The sequence below is a fragment of the Mugil cephalus genome, chromosome 19 (genome assembly GCF_022458985.1).
Source record: "Mugil cephalus isolate CIBA_MC_2020 chromosome 19, CIBA_Mcephalus_1.1, whole genome shotgun sequence".
In the NCBI taxonomy this organism is placed as follows: Eukaryota; Metazoa; Chordata; class Actinopteri; order Mugiliformes; family Mugilidae; genus Mugil; species Mugil cephalus.
The window spans coordinates 17,662,661-17,684,848 of record NC_061788.1 but is presented as its reverse complement, the minus strand read 5'-3'; the positions used below and the strand labels follow the sequence as shown (position 1 = coordinate 17,684,848).

Genomic DNA, 22,188 nt, shown 5'->3' with positions numbered 1-22,188 from the left:
GAGATCGGCATCGATGACATTCGGATCAAGCGCTCGGTTGCACCGGCTCTCCCTCCCCCCGCCGCCGAGCCAGCTATAATGCCAAGCGTGTCGAATCGCTTCAACGTCAAAATACCAACAGTCACCCCACTCTCTCCGTCTGGCTGTCTCCCTCTCCCCTGCTTCTCCTCCTGTGGGGGGTTGGGGACACGCAGACTCCGATGATCTGTAGCTGCCCTTCAAATTCTCAACAACGAGGGCGGAAGCAACTGACCACAGTGAGGCGAAAAGCACGGGACAAGACACCTGCACCTCTTGGGCGCCTCCTCCGCGGACCGCCCGGTGAGCATCGGAGCCAAGTAACCATGTTGCTGAGGCGCACAAAAATGTTCCAGCATTCCTGCGCTGTTGTTCTTCATCGTTACCAAAGCAGCAGCGGATGTTGCAAGCAAACCATAACAACAGGAAACGCATGGTTCGCAGAGAAAATAAGACTTGATAAATAAATCACAGAAATTGGCCTCCTCCCGGTCCAAATATCTGGCCCCGCTGTTATTAACTGATCCAGATGTTCAATTAAAATGTTCTCCGTTCTCCATTGTCTTAGCGCACCAACAAAGAATGAAGAAGGCACCATATTAGATGACACTTCACAAAATCATGTCTCTATTTTTTTGTTTTTTTTGTCTTGTTGCAGATCATTGTCGCCTGACATATTTGGCTTTTTTTTTTTTTAACCCGAGGATTTTTTTTTATCACTGCATTTGTATGACTTATCCCAACCTGTGGCATATTTTTCCTGCACATAGAGAACACATTTCCCTCTGTTTGTCTGCACAGCAAAGAGCAGCGTGTCATGAGCCTGCCTGACTCTTCGCTGACAAATGTGGCACACATGCAATTCTTTCATATCCCCAATTCTCCAATGTTTATCTGCGGTTAGATGAGGCCAGCGCCCCTCAACACTTAGTCAACCTCACTGATATAAACATGGCTCTCAGGGTCGGGGCTTAAGGAGCCAGAGAAGCTGCAGTGACACTGCAGCCTGACTCTGAGGCTTTTTTTCAGCAGAATGTAGCGGAGATAGAACCCAGAGTGAAATCTGGGTTAAGATGTACATCTTCATTTAAATTCATGCCATTGGTTAATTTGCCCATATATTCCATCGGAGCACCACACGCTTCGCTGTGATTAACATATTGTTCTGTGTTAGGCAACATGGGGCCTGAAGAATGAGAACTTGCTTATTCATGTTTAATTGATGTTAATAAAAAATTCAGGATTGCTTTTCCCTGTTTCCCCCTTTCCAGATGCAAAGCTTCCCACACCGTGCTGTTAATCTCACTCAAGGGGTCGGGATAAACTCAGAGGAGAGCTGGAATCTGTGGCCGAATGAAAATTCACCTCATCCGTTTAAACCGCCTCTGAGAGAATATATTATCGACGGTCTAAATATAACTAAAGATGTGACAGAAAATTAATTTAAAACAAAAAAACTGCTCGAGTCCTCTCTAATTTTACAGGGAGAAGTAACACTGAACATGATTGTATTCCGCTCTGAACTTCATCAGGCATTAAATTATGCCGTACTCTTGACGGTTTAAATTTAAATGTTGTTTCCTTTGCACAGCTATGATTTAAATTTAAACTCCTAACAACAGCCTTTGAGATTTGGAGCTATATTCAATTTCCACCCCATCATTTACACCGTGGAGATGACAAAGGCCGCATGACAGCAGGGATATGACCACCTCCTGTCCGTCCCCCGTGTCCCCGGCTGCCTGCCCTCCTCGCTCTCCGCTGGCTTTGCGCTGTAACAATGAGATAGCATTTCACTCTGATGGTGCTGCTGGGGGATTAAAGGCTCAGAGAGTTATCAAAGGCTTAGTCGCTCTGATTTCTAGTGACCCGCCGTGGATGGCTGCCGTCACTCTGTACCCGCACGGAGACCTCCGCCTCTGCAGGCGCATCCTCGCCGCTGCTGCTGCTGCTGCTGCTGCTGCTGCTGTGGTGGCAGCTGGTAACTTGGGGTAATGTCACTCGGGGGCATCCGATGATGGATGGTTAATATGGCTATTCAAATTTCCCCATTTGATAAGAGGACTACTTTAGAGATTATTAAAGGGCAATACGAAAAGAGCGTACAGTAAATATATCTCAGGGAAGTTTAATTCCAGATATATGAATCTCGTCGGTGACTAGAGACAATAAAAGTGATCGCTTTAAACCTGCTCAGTAAATATTTATGCATCAATAATGGATCAACCGCCTGCGTGACAGATATATGACATATGTTACTCAGAGCAGTAAACCCACAGTGAGTGACTGCAGCTCCCATTAGCATCTCCATCCTTCAGTACTGGGCTTAATTCATGTGGCCAGGCAGCCAACACCAAATGAATGAAACTAGTTTGCCCCGTCTGCAGTTTGCTCTACATTTACATAATACATCGCAACAACATTTTCAAATTACTTTCAAAATTGTTGGGTCTGGTTCTTTAACAGAACAGGGAGTGATACTAATGAGGCCCGATTCTGGCCTGTTATCATTGTTCTCGTGTTTCTGTGAAGGGGTCCAGCGCAGGGTGTTAAAATTTCTTTCTGTGAATGGAATTTATTTTGATTCAGCTTCCACCTCCCGTCTAGTTAAAGTAAGACATAATGATAATAAACAAATTATAAAGAAAAAGAGGCTTAGAAACCTCTTAGAAACCGCAGCCAGTGCATTTCTTTGTTTCTGGTCATTTATTATGAAATCAAACTGCCAATTAACTACATGGTTTGGGCCGTTCTTATCCCTGTTGTGCCAAACTCCAGTCTTGGCTCCAGTAAAGTGCATACCACTAAAAAAAACGCAGAGATTAGCTGGTTGCTTCTAGGGATGAGTTGCGCTGTCCATTAAAAATAACTTGCGTGTCCTAATGAATGAGATCCAGGGCTCGTAAACTGCAGCTTGGTGTCCTCGGTCCCTCCGGCTCCTGACCTGGCAGGAAGCAGCCGGGGGGAGAGCCCAGACTCCAGACAGCCAATTACAGCGAAGGTAGCGCGACGCACGCTGAGGCTAACGAGCTCCCTCCCGGTGACCCCGCTCACCTCTGCAGGACCCCGCGATGGGAAATACGAGGAGCTGGGAGCCACTTTAACTCCACGTCAAACCCCCCACTTCTAGGACCGTTCTCTTTAGCCTCCTTCACCTCCCCCCCCCCCCCGCCCTCGCCCCGGCCGCTAGTTTTAAACCCTGCTGTGTGACCACAAGGTCTGCAAACACATGCTGCCTCTTTTCTGTGGGCCCACCACATGGCTTATTACTGCCGTACCGATGCCATAAAGCAACACGGAGGAAAACAACGAGCGTGAAAACACACATTACTCGCACGGAGCTGGAGCGCAATTACTTGCATTGCTCCGTAGTTTATTCTGGCCGCTTTCTAGGTGGAGGAGCGATAGAGCCTCTTTCTAATCTGAAGAGTAAAGAGATTCCAAATTAACTGGCAGGATTTGTGAGGCCGTGAGATAATTCTGAAGCCCTGTAATGAAGCGGGAACACTAATGTGGCTTGGCTGGGATAATAATTGCTACTTATGGAACACAATTAATAAAGTGCATCAAACGGTACACCTGGTGGGCTAATCTCAGCAGGAAGCGCGGGACAGTCCAGTCGCGTTTCCGGCGCACCAGTCGGCCACATCCACAACTAATGAAATAAAAAAAAAAAAAAAAAAAAGGGGGGGAGCCTCTAATAATCATCAACGTCCAACACCCCCAGCCCCTCTCCTCTCCAGGCAGAATTGGTCCTGTCATTTGGACCCTCCAAACACGGACCATATGTGAGTTCAGCCCTGGCAATCAGACCGCATTGTGGAGCAGGCGGCTGAGTTCATCAGGAAAAAATTAGCCCGCCGCTCTGCAGGCCTCGCTCCTATTGGCCAGTCACGCGGCCCGCTCCGTTTGAGGGCACCCCAGACATTCCTGCGGATAATCTTTTCCATTCCTCCGCTCAGCTCGGTGCGGACAGACCAAATCACAGCACAAGGCTCGCATTGTGAAGGCCTTTTTTCAAAAAAGCCCCGTCTTCAATGCCATCGCTCTCTTTTGCGCTTTCCCTCTCTCTCACCTCATACACCACAATTTCGAAAAAATGAAAAAAACATTTTTTTTTCCCCCCGCCGTAACTCCTTTTTCTCATAAAACGCTAAAAAAAATAAAAAAGTAAAATAAATGGCTGCTTTTAAAAATTATCCTGCGGAAAAAGCGAAGTCCCGGACATTGCATTTCTCACGGCCCCTTTCCAGTAAGTTTGTTTTCGAAAACCCCAAACAATGTAAAACCGCTGAAACCGGAGCCCCGCCACATCAGTGCGCTGCCTGGAGTTCAGGGGATCGCCGCTGAATACGGTTCCCTGGGGCGAGGCTCGCAAAGCCTTCCCAGAAACCTCCTGCTCGGTCACCAGTACGCGCCTCGCGCCTCCCACAGCAGCTTGTCATTGTGGCTGTGATCGGGGCGGCTGGAACACCGAGATTGGAGGACAATCGCACAATCTGGGGACGCTGGTGGATTTATAGCAACACATTCCATAATTAGACCTCACGATTATTACAGGGCCTATAAACTTCAGACTCCAGGGCAGCTGTCCACCCGCTGCTACTATGACTTAACAGTTACTTTGCTTTCACCACTGGTACAAACTGCTCTTGGCTCCATAACACACCACCGAACTACTTTAACGTCTCATGTGGTGAGACAGCAACAAGAAACGTAACTTTGTCTACGCTCCTACCGCTCCTCCTCTCTTCCCCGCTTGCCCCTGAGTCTTAGACAAAATAATCGAACGCGCCTTGTAACCTAGTGTGACATGGGTCTTAAAATAGCCACAACACAAAGAAGGAAAACCTTTCACATACTGCAGCGAGACAACACTTCTGATCCAGATGGTCCCACTTGTTCCGGAAACACATCCACCCTCACCACAAGCTGTGACAGTAAAATATGTTGCAATCAATCAAGATAACTCTGTAAAATACACAAAGATAGGGGTGAGGTTGGCGGGATAACCGTGCACCTCATCGTGCTGAAACTTGTCCGTGGAAAAAGTATTTGCCTGCGAAGGAGAGGATGGTGGGGTCTCATTATGCCAAGGTAATTAAAACTAAAAAAAAAAAAAAAAAAAACTACGAGAGGGGCAAAGAAAACATCTGCTTTTGCTTTCAAAAATGATATAAAAAAAAAAAAAAAAAAAAAAATCAATGAATTTAAAACTACATGTTATTTTCTCTCCACACATGAGACGATGACCAGAATTGCAGCTGGTTAAGGTTCAGCGTCCTGCTCTGAACTTAGTAGTTAAGACACTAAAATTAAAATGAAGACCAACAAAACCTGCGTCCACGGCTTCCAGTATTTTTGTCAAATGTGATTACCATTCTTTTTTTTTCTTTTTCTTTTTTTTAAAGAATGACCTCTAACAAAGTTTCGAGAATGACTGAATGTCTGATTCTTAAGGGGAAAAATTAAAAAAAAAAAAAAAAAAAAAAACAACAAGCCAAAAAAAAACTTGCTGGATTTGATCATCGTAATCATATCATCAAATTTGATTGTATCTTACTTTATTTTTTTATTTTTATTTTTTTAAATGGATCATTGTCAAATATAACAGTACGAGTTAAAATCTGGAAATACCCCAAGACAGCTTTGATAAAGACATGAAAGAAACATGTGCGGGTCTTCTCTTTGCTTATCAAATTCGGATTGATCAGATTTTGTTGTCATCTAAAACTTATTACACAGAGCCTTGAATGGTTTATTTTTGCTCACATGGCCAGTTCTCAAAAGGAACAATTCATCGTTGCTGAGAGAAGAAGCTTCTGAGCATCTCAAGTGTTTTCACCAATTTGTCCCGGGACGGAAAAGAGATTAGAAATTTCATAAACACTGGATGACTGATTTAAAGAACAATGATATTCCCTTGCAGGTCAGGTCCCGATGAACCACTTCAACAAACCAATTCCTCTGTTCCCCAGCTAAGAGCACTTCAAGTAGAGTTGAAATGAGTTAAATTAAGCAAACCGGGAAGCAGTCTGATTAATTTGTAGCGCAGCGCAAAAAGGAACAAAGAGAACTCTGAGTTAATGTAAAACTAGATGGAGGATGGAAAACAATACATTTGAAAAAAAAGTGCATGTACATATTAATGGGCTTGAGAGGCTTTTGCTATAAAGTTTGCCTGAAGACATCTTCTGAAAACTCAAATAAAAACCAATTCAAAAACCAAAAGAGATTGTCGAAATAAAACAGATGCTCTCAAAGAGGGTTTTATAAGTTTACGTGACTCTGTCCTGCCATACAAGTCATGCTCTCCTCACATGACAGGCGGCTCAGCTGGTCCCAGCACCGACACTGCAGATGGAGCAGGCCTTTGGGGATGGAACGATAAATGTATGAGCATTAACCACATGTTTTGCACAGTTTGGACCCCTATTCATTAGCCACATACCAGACAAGTTCAGTTCAGAACATCCACTGATGTCTGACTCGGCTTGCTTTGCCGAGGTGCTGGGAGGAAGGGCCTGATTTCACAGCACCTCTGTTAACTTGTCCATCACTGGGGCTCCACATGCAAAGACTCCATTAATCATAACCCCCCCCCCCCAGCCACACCTTTGGCTGCAGGCACTTGAGTGTGCATGTTCGTGCAGCAGAAACAAGAACATTTTCCATCCTGTGACAAAACCAGTTAAATAGCTTCCCTTCAAAAGTGGAATTGTGTGTAGGTAGTTTTCATTTTTGTGTTTATACTCTTAATTTAGTTTAACAAATAACATCCAACAATCAAGTTAGAAACAATGGGTCGCCTTTGCCGTCTGCCTTTGATGTCATGAAAACAGATTCAATTAAATGAGAAAGAGAAGCCAGTTTGGGCGATTACACAGTGTCCTTCGGGTGCATCGGGTTACGAGGTGCCCTTAAAAGTAACAAGCTCCTCGTGACTTATTTTTCTAAAAAGAAACATCCTGTTGCTAACCTGAAAATGATTCATTCGCAGATGTCTCCGCTTTAATCCCATTTCTTACCTGGCGGATTACAGAGGAAAGGTGAATTCCCGCATATTCTACCCGAGAACCCGCAAAGTAATCAGGCAGCAACACGCTCACATGCGCAGTCATTGTTACCTGTGGATAGGCGACGCTGATGGAGGGGACACACGCCGCTGAAACAGGAACAGGCTTCACCTGAGCGACCTCGCTGCATGGGAGGAGCCAGTGAGCACTGGGGCTTCAAGAACCCTGTGAAGAGATGAAGAGGAATTACGCACAGAAAGAAAGAAGTATAGAATACGAATGCCTAGGAGCTCTTTGTTTCACACAAACAGAATCGGCCTAAAAAGAATTCAACTTGCACTGTGCCACCATCAGACCCGGCTAACCCCTAACATTTACAGCTCTGTGTCCAGCTGGACTTCATCGTAACCTCCTCTCTGGAGGCACCGCACCAGCTCGCTGCTCATGGCAGCTGTGTGTCTACATCCAGGCTGAGGACTCAATACGCTGGACAGACCCAGAAGTGTGCGGTGCAAGGCCGGCCTGGAGGAAAGCAAAAAAGCAGCCAGACATGGGACCAGGGGTTAGCTGCTCTGCGTGGGCAAAATGCCAGAGCAGACGAGGTGCCTCCAGGGGCTGGAAGAGGCCGTCTTACTGTCTGTCTCCGGGGTCACCGAGGTTATTTTCCAATAGGGAAGTCATTATCTGACACAATGAGGCAACTAAGGAGGTTGTACCCCCTCCAGACAAGGACTCACCAACCACTGACATCATCTGGCAAAGAGAAAGAGCAACAATTGAGCCTAAATTACCAAAAAAAAAAAAAAAAAAAAAAAAAAGCCACGTTGGTTAGAAATATTTCCTGGAGGATAGCACCAAAAAAAGAATCCAGATTTCCCGATTTTAATTTTAAAAAATAAATAAATAAAACACTCTTTTGATTCCTTATACAGACAATAGCCTTTTATTTCAACCCCGAGAGACTACGGCCACAGAGAAACTTCATTTTCTGTTTTAAAATATATAACGTGCTGCATTTAAGCGTAGGACCTATTTTAGTTGGAAACAGCTGGGATTGTTTTTTAGTGTGGATAGGCAGAAAGTGAGACTTTTGGAAACAATGATGCAGGCACCCACATTGGTTTCCTGATTTGGGCGGTCAGCATGTGTCCTTCCCTGATTTGTGATGCTCCTATTAGCTCACCCATTTCCAGTAAAGAAAAAAAAAAAAAAAAAAAAAAAGAACTCTGTCTCGACTAACGCTAATTCAACATGGATAATACATTGTACGTTTTGCTGACGCTGTCGTACAATTCAGCAATTTGCAATTTCAGGACAGTTAATACGACCTTTTTCAAAATTAAATAAAGTACGAATGTACACGTGACCTGATCCTGCAGGTCCTAGCCAAACTTGTGCGTGCGCTATGATTCTCTCGGTCAGTGAAGGAGCTGGTCCACCTTTATCGACCGGGCAGGTCATGCAGATCCCACTGGCACTGACCTCTGCAAATCCAAACTTTATTCATTCCTTATGAGGACCTTTGGATTTCCAGCAAACATCAAGAGCAGCAGATGGAGGAGCCCCCCCCCACCCCCCCGCCACCGTTTTCTGAGCTCAATAAAGCTCCTTTATTTCCACCATGAAAAGCATGTCACTCCAGATGAGCTCAGAGAATGACATTTAAAACAGGCACAGGGATATTGAATTAGTTCCCCATGATAAGCTGTCTGGGATACCGATATTTTCCTGCTCATAAGGGTGTGCGAGTGTGAGTGTGCACTGCCATGTGCAGCTATGTAGATGTGTGAGGACAGGGGTGGGGGGCGTGGAAAGGGAGGGGGGGGGGCTTCCGTAGTCGACGCATTCTTCAAAGCTTTGATTAGTATTAGGGATGAAGCAGAGACTGGCAGGTCAAAGCAAGTCTGAACCAGCGAGAGAAAAAGCAGACAGACTGAGATCATCCCGAACATCAAGAATTGAATCAGGCAGACGAGGACGGCACTTTGTCTATCTCATTAAACCAGAAGCAAACATGTTTTTCCTTATACCAATCATCTCGTTGTTGGCTGAGGATAATTATGCTATTGTTATCATATGGTGGAATATCGCTAACATCATTAAGAGCCAAGGCGTGTTGGAAGGACATGAATAAAATGCATTGACGATTTGTCATTCTACGCTATAAAAGCTTCAGTCAACATTCGTGTGCGTGTGCGCGTGTGTGTGTGTTATTGAGTTACAAATAAGTCGTACATTTGTTGTCAACCTAATAGGATTAGTTGACCCCTAAATACAATCAAAAATGTTTTTGGACTTAGCTTTGATCAGCTGAGATCATTCTAGTATACTCTGCCAAATTAGAAGTTTTTGTCATCATTTGTCAAACATTCAAACAACAAATAGAACGCGGAGCCAGAATATGCGGCAAACAAGTGTAAACTATTATGAAACGATTTAATGCAGTACAAATGACAGCATATTCAACTGTGAATATACAAAAGAAAGACTGATTCATTAGTACATTTGCTTTCTCTTTCAAGACAACATCAAAATCCTTCACCCGTTAAAATGTTTTCATCAGAAAATGCACTGGTCCTCAAAGCACTAGAAAGCACTCATCACTCATTGCAGAATTGTGTTAGTACTCATGGATGAGAAAAGGGAGGAAAAAAGGGAAAAAAGGTCTCGGAGGTCAGAAGTCCGATTACATCCAGCCATACTTTCCCCATCTTTGTCAAATTAATCAATTTCTAAAAGAACACAGTACATTCCTTTTTTGTGCAAAGGGGTTGGAGGGAAAACAATGACACATGGTGTAGAGCTCGGAGCAATGTCACTGAACATTAAGGCATTAACATATGAGCCCAGCCTCCCAGTCAAGTTGCACTTTTCCAAAGTCAGGAGTAAACTAAGCAGACAGCAGCTCCCCCCACAAAAAAAAAAAAAAAAAAAAGAAAGCTCTTCGCTGCAAGCCACTGAAATAATGTTCCCACGGGACAGACCAACGCTAAAGTATGGGGTTGGAATTTCACCTAAAGCTTGAAGGGAGCGCAAGAAAATGGTTCAAATTAGTTTAAATCTGAATGTGATCTCAGCATCTCAAAAAAGAAACACTATCTTTTGCTATTTTCAATGTAAATACACTTCACTGAATTACATGAAACTTTCATAGGAGCCATCACTTACGATTAATGATTAAGAACTAGAAGATGGGATATAGAAGACATATAGTTACAAAGAGTTAGTCCTAAAACATTCGGTTATTTGACAGCAATGAAAATATGTGGAAAAAACTTTGATCGTGAGATGCACATATCTGTCTCTTTCCTGCTGGCACAATTACTCATTTTCAGTGAAAGGCTTTACTTTTCAGGCCTTGAAGTGAACGATGAAAGTAGACGTGTACGTGCAGGTTCAGGATCTGCTGTCAGGAGCGGTACGGTTGGTACATGCCTCGTCATTAAATCTTCTCTAACACGCTGCATCGTTATGTCTTGGCTCATGTACTCTAACAGGACCTTGATTACAGAAATGTTTGATCTCGCTCTTCGCTTCTAAGCAGCGAGGATCTCATTCTTTGGGGGACAGGCTCAAACCTTCCTCCAACTAGCGGCCAATCAGCATTATTCGCAGCAGTGATCATGGGGGATCAGAGCAATGTAAACACGCTGGGGGTTTCCTCATTAAAGATAGGCCGCTAATGAAATCGCATCTAGCATTTACAACCTTGTGCTAATGAAGGCGAGCCTTTGAGATGTTCTGCTAATGAAAGAAGGGCTTTTATTGATATAAGGCTAATAAAAGAAGGGCTTAATGACAAGGTTCTAATGAAACAAAGGTGTGGAAATTTGCCAGCATAACAAAACCCCATGGTAAGGACAGAGCAGAAGCATTTTCATTAACGGACATTCATCACAGATACATCAGTGAATGAGCTTCCACAGTTTACAAGACCTCACAAACTCAAGTCTTTTGAATCAAATACATCCAAACATTTATGAGAGTTCAAGGGATTGCAGCTGAGTTCTCCTAAAGCGTAACAATTGTTCGTGTTGCCGGGGTGATCAAGCCCAAGGTCAAAGTTCATTGGACCCTTAATGCTTCTCCCAGGTGCAATAAAAAATGCCCTTCCCTCATGGGACTCTGGGGGATAAGGTCCTCGTAGAGTGCACCAAAGGACAGACCAGCAGGGACCATCAATCGCTACGGTTACCATCGTGAATGCCATTCACCTTCAGCCATATACTAGACTAGACCTCCGAGCTTCATGTGAAGAACAGGAAGCCCCACCCCATCCACCACTTGTCCCCTGCAGCAGCCTTGAAGACACAATGTTCATCAAGTGTTTGCCCACATGTCCCTGAGATATCCATTTCATTGGGTTTTATGTTTAAAACGCTAATTCCATCCATTTGCTGAGTTTTGGACAAACAGCTCAGGCCATTCAAAGGCCTCACCTTGAGCTCAAGGAGCCTATCGGGATTTGTTTTCTTCTGCTTGCTAACATTTTACAGACAATTGATTTATCACAAAAATCAGTTTATCAGTAATCACAGCCAAGGCCAAACACATTGGCCAATTAAGTTGTTCTATAACCTACAAGTGCTGATGGACTCTTGACCTTATATTTCTTTTCTAAGAAGGTAAGGTTGCACTAGAAATACAGCATCTTCCACTGACATCCAGCATGGCACCTAATCATCATCTTGCTATTCAGTCACCTGTGTGAATTGTGTCATTACACCAATTCTGACAAACTTTTTTTTTTTTTTTTTTGCAGGTCAGCACCCATCTCTCTGAGGAGCTAAAGCCCATTTCAGGACCAATCAGCTGATAATCAACTATTTCTCATCTGAGCACTGCATCACTGTCTGATCAGTATGGAAAACACCCGGCCCGCTCCTTCACATATCTGCTCCATCAGCAAACTGTCTTCCTTCCCCCCAGATGATATCCATTTTGAATAAAAAGCCATATTTAAACATGCCTCTAAGCTCTTATTTATCTCAACCAGAGCAAAGCCTGAGCAGATCCATCCCGACAACAAAGCAGGCCTCATAAAGATCACTGCAGGCAATATGCTACATACCTATATGCTGATCACAGTATTATGCTTGTTAGAAAAATAGCTTTGACATATATTCCACACGTGAAAATCCTTTAGCCGTTGCCTCCACACTGTTTCCCTGCATATCTGTACTGATTACACGCCTTCCTTCAATTTCAAAAACACCATCGCTGGGTATAAATTCCACCTGAGTAACTAAACCAGATGCATGCAGGTCAACAAAAGCCGTAGATTTAGAACAACGTACAGACATAGCATGGGGAACACTGTCAAACAGAAAGAGTATCAAGGTACAACCAGCTTGCAAATTAATAAACTGAATGCTAAATTGTATGTACTGGGGATTATTCACAGTCATAATTTGCTTTACCTTGGATCATGAGGGTAACATCAGTAACCTGAGGGCTTTTTTTAAGTCCTAATGGGAGGTCAGACAAAATCTGCAAAAAACAGATACCGATGAAGACCTTGGCAGGAACATTTTCAAGTTCAGCCACAACAAACCAGATCACTCGAGGCAAAACTTCCTTTAACAAAAGTGACAAGGGGGTTCACGGTATGAGTAGTCCTGTCTTAAATGCAAAAACAAAACTGACTGAAAATGGATCTTTCATTTGTTTTTTTGAGCTGTGAGTCACAAAACCAACCGCTGTTGAGGTCTGGACCGCCAATAAAAAGTTAACTGGACAGCTTTATTGAATGACTTATTAAGCGACTGTGTTTTGTGAGACCTAAACTGAGGCGCTTTTGAAATGAACAAGAGCACCTTTCTGTAACGGCTCTTTAAAAAAAAAACATGCCTTCCTACTTTGTCTGAAACTGAGTCTGCACTTTCACACAGACTCAGGATAATGAAACTGGCAGTTGCCCTGGTGTGGCATTCGAAGCTGCGAGGCATCTACTGAAAAGGTAGAACTGACAAAGATGACCTTTGTAAAACCGTGACTTTAGGGCTATTATTATTGAGAAGCACATGTCTATCTACAAGCTACAAACTTTTCTCCTTTAATCTTCTGATTTTTAAAAATATATATATTTCTTAAAATGCTGACAGCGATAACTTCTCATTTTGATTAACAGTATGATTTTTAATTTGTGAAAATCTACATCTTAATTAGAATGATTTCAATCCGACTTTTCCATTAACTGAATACGTCACTCAGAGCAACATAAAGCGGAACAACCTGTGAAATATGGCACAAGTTTTTTGTTAAATGGCTACAAAAAAAAGTAAACGGAGAAAACCTAGATGAACCTATTGTTCTCAACTCCATTACACCTTTGACTCAACACCATGTGACAAAGCTTTGAAACTGTCGAAAGGGGGAGAGTGCGAGAACCACATTCTGAAACAACTAGTGTGGTTTCCAGTTGTGTTGATTCTAGTAGTAAATAAACAGCCCCACTACCGTAAAAATCCCCACATTAGATGGCACACACATTCTTAATCTTTATCTGGAGAGGCTTTCTCTTCACATACTTTTATGCCAAAACCAAACCAGCTTAGAGTACAGCTATATACATATACTTTTGACTTAACTACATCCAATATATCTCATGTCCACTTTTACAACAGAGATGTACTGGTGTCTCTAGGGATTGCATAAAACATCACACTGCTTCGGTGTAAAGCGGAGATCACACCAAAGCAGCGGCTCCTGATAATTTATTAAGTCTTTTGTCTTCCTATGACGTGATGAAACCAGTGTAAGGTCATTGGTAAGCTGCCACAGTCAGTCCGGGTGGGAGGAAGAAAAACTAAAGGACTATGGTAAATGAGGTTAAAGGGGAAGAAAAGAAGGGACTGGTTCAAAGACCACTTGTGAACGTCAGAACCTTTCTCCAGGGCAAATAGGGGAACAAGGGCCTCACTGCATCCAGGCAGCCAGAGCAGCTCCTTGGGCAAACGACTCTAATCAAATTTGCGTGATTGGACTCAGAAAAAGCTCTTGGGGTATAAGAGGCTCCTTTCACCCCGGAACGGACACAAGGAAGCATTTAAAAATCTTCTATCCCGCTGCTGATCTTTACAGTAGCCGTTCACATGACGGACTATCTGCCCGCACCAACAGCCCTTGGCAAAGCGCACACTGGACCTTTCTCAGCTGTGAAATATTACCAACAGAAAGAGACGGATAAAATCTTTGTTTTATGAGCTTCCTCTGATGGATCACAGCTACAAATTCATCTAGGACTTTGTAGGATTCACTCGGGCCTGCGTTTCTTCAATCTACCGTCAACACTACTATTTTTAGTCTTGATTAATGCTTGCAATTGGATATGGTTCATGTTTTAGTTCATGGCCTCAATTTTCCTTGATTGCAGCTGACGTTTTGGGGTGATCAAAGAAAATTACCTCCAGCAACTTAAAGTAAAATAAAGCCTGGCATCACATTATGGAAATGAATATTCTGGGGGGATGAAATCAAATGCGTCAGCAGAAATATACAGATGCTCTGAGGCAGAAAGTGAGGTGGGGCACAGCGTGGCGACCTGTGCCCCACTCACCGCCCGCATGAGTCCTGGTGGAAGGTCCCGGAGCACGTTTCCTGTTAGCCTGCTAAATTGAGTCCACACGCCCACGCTTCCATCTCTGCGGGAGCACAGCGTCTCCCATTAACCTCGTCCTGCCTAGTGCGTCTTCAATCTACCTACTAAGGATGTAAACATGTACAAACACCCAAGGACAAAACAAACTGAAGGCCTTTGAGCTGCCACCCACGTCCTCTGTTCTTCTCATCTGAACAATACGTTCTATAACTCTGGCACAGATTCACCAATCAAGGTTGAAGCATGTTCAAATTGAGCCTTGCATTAATATTTACTCATTCTGTAGAGTGTGTTTTTCTGGATTCCCAGTCTGACATGGTACATGTGCGCTTCCTATTAACAGTCAAAACAATGCGACACTGGAACTAGCAATTGTTCAGCATCTAGTTGAATTAAATCCCTAAAACATTTTTTATGAAAACATAAAGAGATGTTTTTAAATCCTGATGAATAATCTACAGATGTGCCATTCTAAAAATAGAGTTTGGTCAAAGGCTTCATTAAAGAAATCCCTGAATACATACCAGTAATGGGAAACGGTATGTATGAGCCCCATATGTGAAGCATATTAATATGAATATGATCGTTCATAATTCAAAACCTGAAACGAAAACATCTGGAGCTGCAGCTGCTGTGCATGGGTGTGTGCACCGAAAACCAGAATTGAAAAAGAACAGTGCAATTCATAATACACTAAAATAAGAATTACACAAGACAGACCACTCGCAGGAAGGTTTTAAAAACAAGGATTAAGTGAACTCTTTGGCTAAATCTCTTGGAGCCATTAAATGTGAATGGGTTTTTCTTAAACCAGTAATGCTGATTCCAGCTTGTTGTAGCTCCATTAGGGAGTATAGGGCTGCAGAAGGGAAACATATTGGGAAAATCCTACCCACAAATTCAAATTGGTTGCGATTCAATTCGTTGCGTAGTACACAACTCGGATTCTGTATCACCATTTCAAGAGCAGAGCTGGACCTAAAAAGACTTAGACAGAAAAACAGTGCAAATAAGTCAGGTTTTGGAATGTAGCGTTTGGGCCAAGATAACAAATGGACACAGCAGGGCTCTTCCCCTGCATTAACCTTCAAATGACAGAGTTTTAGGTCCCATATTAATGACATGGTTTGACGAACAATGAGCTGTTTGGAATGATTACTACTTAAAAGAAGCATGCTTCAACCAGACATGTAAAATCCAAGGCTTGTCAGTTGCAGATGAAATTCAGCCAGCTGGACAATTACTTCTATCTGTGTGAAGCTTGAGAGCACATTCTGTTTTTCACCGTGTCCTCTGCTAATTTTACGAGAGCATTGAAAGCTGAAGCAAGTACTAAATGAGGCCTCAGTAAGAAGAATGAAAGAGGCTTTTTATACAACTCTGTCTGTTCAGTCCAGACAAAGACAACGGGTGCATACCAAATATTAGCAATGATTATTTTAATGTTCACGTGTAAATGAAAGGACATTTACAAAGCTCCGTGCAATCACTGTCTTTAGACCATTAACCGAGAGCATTTTGTTCAGCCAAATTAAACATATGAATGCATACTGAACAGGTAAGACATACACGTCCTTCCATAAACATATTTTTTCTGAGAACTTATACATAAAATTACACTGATTTCCCATCAAAACTAATTCTCTGGTCTTTGGCGAGAACCTGAACAGTCCAGGAAATCTCTGGCCAAGAATCTCAACTTACTCTTTGGCTCTTTATGCGCATTATGTAAAAACTATGAAATACTGCGAGGGGTTGAACCTTGCAGAGCCCTTGAAGTCAGCAGTAAAATAATTACTCTTAAATGGACCAATCGTGCAACAACATGATATTAGACTACCACGAATGTTATGAGTCTCATCTTAAAAACCTTTGCTGGGGTGATTCTACAAGAATTTACCATGAGGCCGTCATTCAGGAGGGAAAAATCCCACAATAATGTGACTGTACAGTCACGAGCTGTGAATATAATACCCTGCGTATAGCAGCACTATATGTGATTCATGATGCGCGTTTAAGATCTGGCACCACGGTTCAATATTTCAGAAGAGGAGAAGATGAAAAAAGATTTTTACGCTGGCATTTGTTAAGAAACATTAGGTTTTCCTTGACACGGCTGCATTATCAATTCATATGTGTATAATACAAACTACTTGCGAGGAGACACAGACACCGCTAAAAGATGTGCAAAAAATCATCGGGGGCGTGGAACAGCTGAGGCTTGTTATGGGTTACAGTATTATTCCAAAGCCTGAGTGATCTCTCGCGCTCTTCAGGAATGGATACATGCCACGCATTCCAAGAGGCGACCAAATCGTTCCACACGAGGGTGTGCCAAGCAGGTTGCAGTCGCTCTCTGCACCACCTCAATCTAGATTATGCATCTGTTTATCCATCTATCACGCTCTCACATCCACATACTGTATTTTGCAAAGCACTGCGTTTAGCTGAGCACGACTCGCCTGGTCTTGTATGTTTTTTTTTTTTTTTTGCAATGTGTACCAAACTGCTCAACTGGAAGATATTTGAATATCCCCCAGGCTGAAGAACATCACCAGTAAACTGGTAGCGATAGAATTATGTGGTTTAAAAAATAAATAAATAAGTCACATATCTGCATTCGTGAAAGTCTGCATGGCAGTAAACTGTAAATTTGGCTGCACTACAGTACAGAATAAACAAGTGGAATTCATATTGCCCTGTTACTCTAGAAACCCTGCTGTTTCAACACTGAAAGCAAAGGTACCAGTAAGAGTTTGAAAAACACTACCAAACACTAGAGTAAAATCTGTAAATCCATAAATGATGTAAGCGTTACAGAGAAAGCTCTGACAATGTTTGTTTCACACTATGATTCAAGAAAACACCAAACTTACACTGAACAAAACTGAAACTATTACGCCCTTAAATTAATGTTATTACAGCAGTGCAAGATTATCATTTATTCTGTCATGTCGAGATTCAAATTTAAGGAAGGGACATCTGAACAAAGTCAAATCTTGAAAGACAAACCAAGACAAACGGATGAAAATCTGATTCATCAGTTGTAAACAGAAATGATTCTGCTGAACTGTCTTGCAGATGTCAAGGTTTATGAGTAATAACCCACACTCTACGGTCACACTAGCAATCATCCTGGAAGTCGGCAGCCTCCACATAACAGATCTTATTTTTGAAATTGGTTTGTGTTCAGTGCATCAAGGACAATGTTATTGGCAACATTCTAGAAAACATTAACACATCAGGAGGAAAAATAAATCCTTGGATCAGACATAAAAAGGACAGCAGAGAACATGGGGGTGAACAAAAGGGGGGAAGAAAAGTGGGGAGAACAAGTAAAAGAAGGACAGAGCAAGAATAGGAGAACAAAGCAACGCTTAGAAGAAAGAAGGGCTGAGAAAGAGAGTGAAAGAGAGAAAAAGAGAGGAGAGACAGGCCGAGGGAGGCATACAAAACTAGGTCAAGTCACATGACTGGGATCGACTGCAGGCAGGATTAAATATCCTACAGCATGTGGTCATTTACACAACAAATGTAGATTTCATTTTATAAATTATTTCTCTTCCATGGGGGATGAGTCTCAGCATAGTGCGAGTGTGATGCCGCACTGTACGCCGGCTGGAAGTGGGGCTTTTCAGCGAGCACAAAAACAGAGCATTAAAGACTTGAGTGAGCCGTTCCCTCCGAGACGGGAAACAAAGCGAGAGCCTCAGATAGCATGAAAATGATCAGAACAGGAGGGGACACGGTTCCAGCATTAGACAGCTTCATTGTGACAGGCTAATGGCTGGAACATACACTGCCCATTATCCCGGGTAAATGCAAACGACAGTGAAAATTTAAAAAGAGGTCACATATTTTAGCTGGTCACAAAGTGACAGCAAAAGTGTGCCAGAATGTGAGGACATTGGGCCTGGATGGAATACATTTTCCATGATAGGTCATACATATGCAAAGTACATGAAATAACCATTACAGATGAGGATATTATTGGTCTTGAGCTAACACTAGTCACTGTTCTACCTCTATACTATATGGAGAAGAAGAAAAAAGGGCAATGAGTCATGCTGACGGATGCATTATTATTGCAACTCAAAGGTTGCTTGGGTGGAATATCAAACGTATGATGGAGGCGCACGTACAGCATAATGCAGGATGACAAGTCGTGAGATGCCAAATGCCACTGGTGCCCCATCAACCCCTCCCCCCCCGCCGCCGTCTGCCCCTGCTGCATTCAAAGAGGAAACTCCAGCTGCCAATCAAGCGCTGGACTTCAGGCTAAGCTGGTCATAAGCTCAGTCAATCCCCTGGAGCGCAGGATGTGGAATAGCAATCGTTCATTCACATCTGTGGTCAGCTGAGAGCGGGACGCACAAAGATGTGTGTGTGTGTGTGAGACACAGAAATGTGAGGCTGGCTACTTGTTATTTCAATAAGTGATCTCATACTGGAGAATCCCCACCAGATCAAAGCCAATCGATGTGACGCAACGCATCCGACGGCCCAGACCAACACGTGGCTCTTTTCTCACACTGGTTTGACCCTAAGGCTGAGGGTCACAAGCTCTGCCAAGTGTAAGTACATCACTGTGTTTAAGAGTGTCGATAAAACGGGCAGATGCTACAATGAGGTCTCCCAGAATAATTAGGGAATGATGTATCTGTGACCTTAGATGACATAAATATCCACTGTGCTACAGCGCTTAGTTAAGAGCATCTTTTGCCGTAATCTAAAGGACAACTGCATGTAATTCTCATCTCATCTCATTTAGGATAATGTTAACTTTTAATGTAATGTATGCCACTTTGTTAACAATGAGAAAAAATGTGCGTCTGAAGGTATTCTTAGAGCTCCTCATCTCCCGGTAGATTATTATGAAATGTTGATGACTCATCCTGCAGTAGGGGCGGGTACTAATTTTGTGTCCAATGAAATGCTTTCTAAATGATTTGCTATACTGCCACACTGATCAGTACTGACATGCATTGGCAGTCCCCGCTCAGGCCTCTGGAGTTTGAGTAAATTAGACTTTTTGGTGGGGGGTGGCCTCCCAAGCTGCGATTTTACAAGAAACATGCAAATGTATGAAAGCAAATAGCGCTCCGCTAGTTTTATGGGAACTTTAAAATCTTGCTGTTGTCTGATAAATTTGAAGAATACATTTTGTACAACAGCTTTGCCGAGAAATGTTTATTTATTAGGCGCCAGAAGCTTTTTCTTTAGCTGCAACAGTGATTGTGAAGTGGAAAAACAGACTGCTTTAAATGCAGATGCATGATGTAACCTGATTTCTTATTTTGACATTGCTTGCGTAACACCTCACTATGTGCAGAGTTGTTCAGCTGCAGGTTTAGAAACCACCAGTTTCTTACCTCAGGTGTAAACAGTAATTGGACCTGGTATTGTAGATATAAGAGCAAAAGTCTCTGGTCAACCTTGAGGGTTTATTTGAAGTTTTACTGCGTAGACCAGGAGAGAGAGCCCTCAGGCACATGAAAATCAAACAGCAATAAAAATCAGGTTTATTTTGATACTGTAAGAAGGTCCAGGTCAGAAGGTGAGGAACCTTTTGAGAGCCGCTGAAATGCCATGGATGACATCACCGTACATGCACCTGCAGACGCCGCAAGATGTGATGAGCCAGCGAAGCATGAGGCTGCTCCAAAATTACTGAATCTGCCTTTCAGGGTAAAAACTCTTGTCTCAAATAACAATTACTGACCAAGAGAGACAGACCGTCAGGTCGGTTTACAGCAGAGCAGCGGTGCTCCCTCTCAAAACGTAGCGTATGAAGCAGCAAAGTTAATTTGGATCAAGGGATGGGCAAGTGGACGAGCCAGAGCAAGGCCACGCCGGATGTCTGCTAACACGGTGACCATAAGGCAAAGGGAGAGATTTACAATTGTAGCTTGATGAAGAGGTTGCATTACACAACCCTAAGGCTGAGGAAACAATCCTGATTGTATCAAATCATCAAACTGTGACTTTGCTTTCACATTTTTGTTGGTATGTTTGGCTCAATAATATTCAATTAGATGATCGACGGAAAATCTGAGACAATTTGCCACATTTGTGTTCTTTTCATTTTTATAGTATTTTCCAGAGCTTTCAAAGAAAATGTAAAGAGCAACGATTAGCTGCCAGTAACACGACATACAATAAGAAGCTGCAAGTGGTATTACTTTAATCCAATTTGCAGCTGGATATTTGTTTCATCTTTTTTATTGGATAGTCTCTTTTCTGTTCCTTTGCGTCTTTTTTGTTCACATGAAGGTAAGCTCAAAAGACCAGCACACATTCTCACAGAGAGGAGGTTCACACTGCTCAGAATAGACACAATCTAAGATCACACAAACACATACAGCCAACCGTATCATCGACATCAGCATTCCTCGAAAGGAGTGCAAACTGTCGGCTCAGCCAGGCAGAAAGATGTCGGCCGGCTGCGGAGCAACATGGAAGAAAATCAGCTGTGTCCTCACCTCAAAAATTATGACTGACAGGATGTTTGCCGGCTCATTCAGATAAGCAGATAATGAAGGAAACTACATCCGCATTAGATCACGATAAGCCATAATAAAAACATCCTTTGTTGACTTATTGGTTCAGCACTAAATGCTTTATAAACCTTGAATATTACCCGTCACCTTGTCTCACTCTGTCATTTATCCACTTCAATAAAAGTATCTCTTTCTACTCCTCCTCCCTCCATCCCTTTCAACCCGTCGTCCTTTCTTCCTCCCTCTGATCATTGGCCTGCTCCTGCCTGTGCGTACAGTGGCTCTCAGGGGGGGGGCGGCATCAGTGAGCCCATCAGAAGCAGACCGTGTTGCATCTCTTTTGATCAGCGCAGCCACCACATTAGCATGTATCACTACTCTCCTCCACTCCGAGCAAGCTACCTGCCTGTCAGCGGCGCCGACCCGCAAGGAGCCTGGCGCAGGTGAGGCAGGAGGCTCCGGGAGCCCGTCCGAATCTTAATCGCTAATGAACGCTGGCTTGCTTCACCGCTGATGAGAGCAGAGGGAACTGCTCTTGTGATCTCGCTGTGGAGACAGACAAAAGCGCCGGTGTGCATCTGTAATATACTGTACAGGCCTCGTAGCTGAGCGCAGCCCCGCGGTACAAAGTGAAGGTGTTGATTCAAAACTACTCTTCAGCTCTCTAGCTTGTTTATATTTGAATCGTTACACATAAAGGCTCTTTCACGGCTGCGCGGGAAACGTGAGTTGTGGTGAAAACAAAACAAAGAGGTTATTTTTTTTTATGCTGCGAGTTAAAGTTTACCGTCCGTAGAAAGCGGGGGAATTCTTTTTCTTTCTTTCTTTCTTTCTTTCTTCTTTCCCCCGTTTTATGAGCGGTTGTGTTTTGCCCAGGTCTGGCCTGAGTCTGGATCCACAGCCGGGTGCCCTCTCACTTGTGTGCCACTTAATTAGCCCGGCCCCGCACAAAGGGGAGCTGGTCACATGGGCCCAATTTGGTCTGCTATAAAAGTGTGCAAGGGCTCAACATGCATCACTCGGGCAGCATTTACGCGCCTGCCGAGCTAAGGTA

The 22,188-nt window shown here is 43.2% G+C and overlaps 1 protein-coding gene across 4 annotated transcripts in view; it reads right to left on the bottom strand.

The window, feature by feature from the left end:
* The window catches only part of rxraa (retinoid X receptor, alpha a), a 94,720-nt gene that overhangs the window by 61,819 nt on the left and 10,713 nt on the right, over positions 1–22,188 (bottom strand). For all 4 annotated transcript variants that reach the window (XM_047569942.1, XM_047569943.1, XM_047569944.1 and 1 more), the window contains exon 2: positions 7,146–7,259. In XM_047569942.1, coding sequence (XP_047425898.1) covers positions 7,146–7,259 — 114 coding nt within the window. The remainder of the gene's footprint in view (positions 1–7,145; positions 7,260–22,188) is intronic.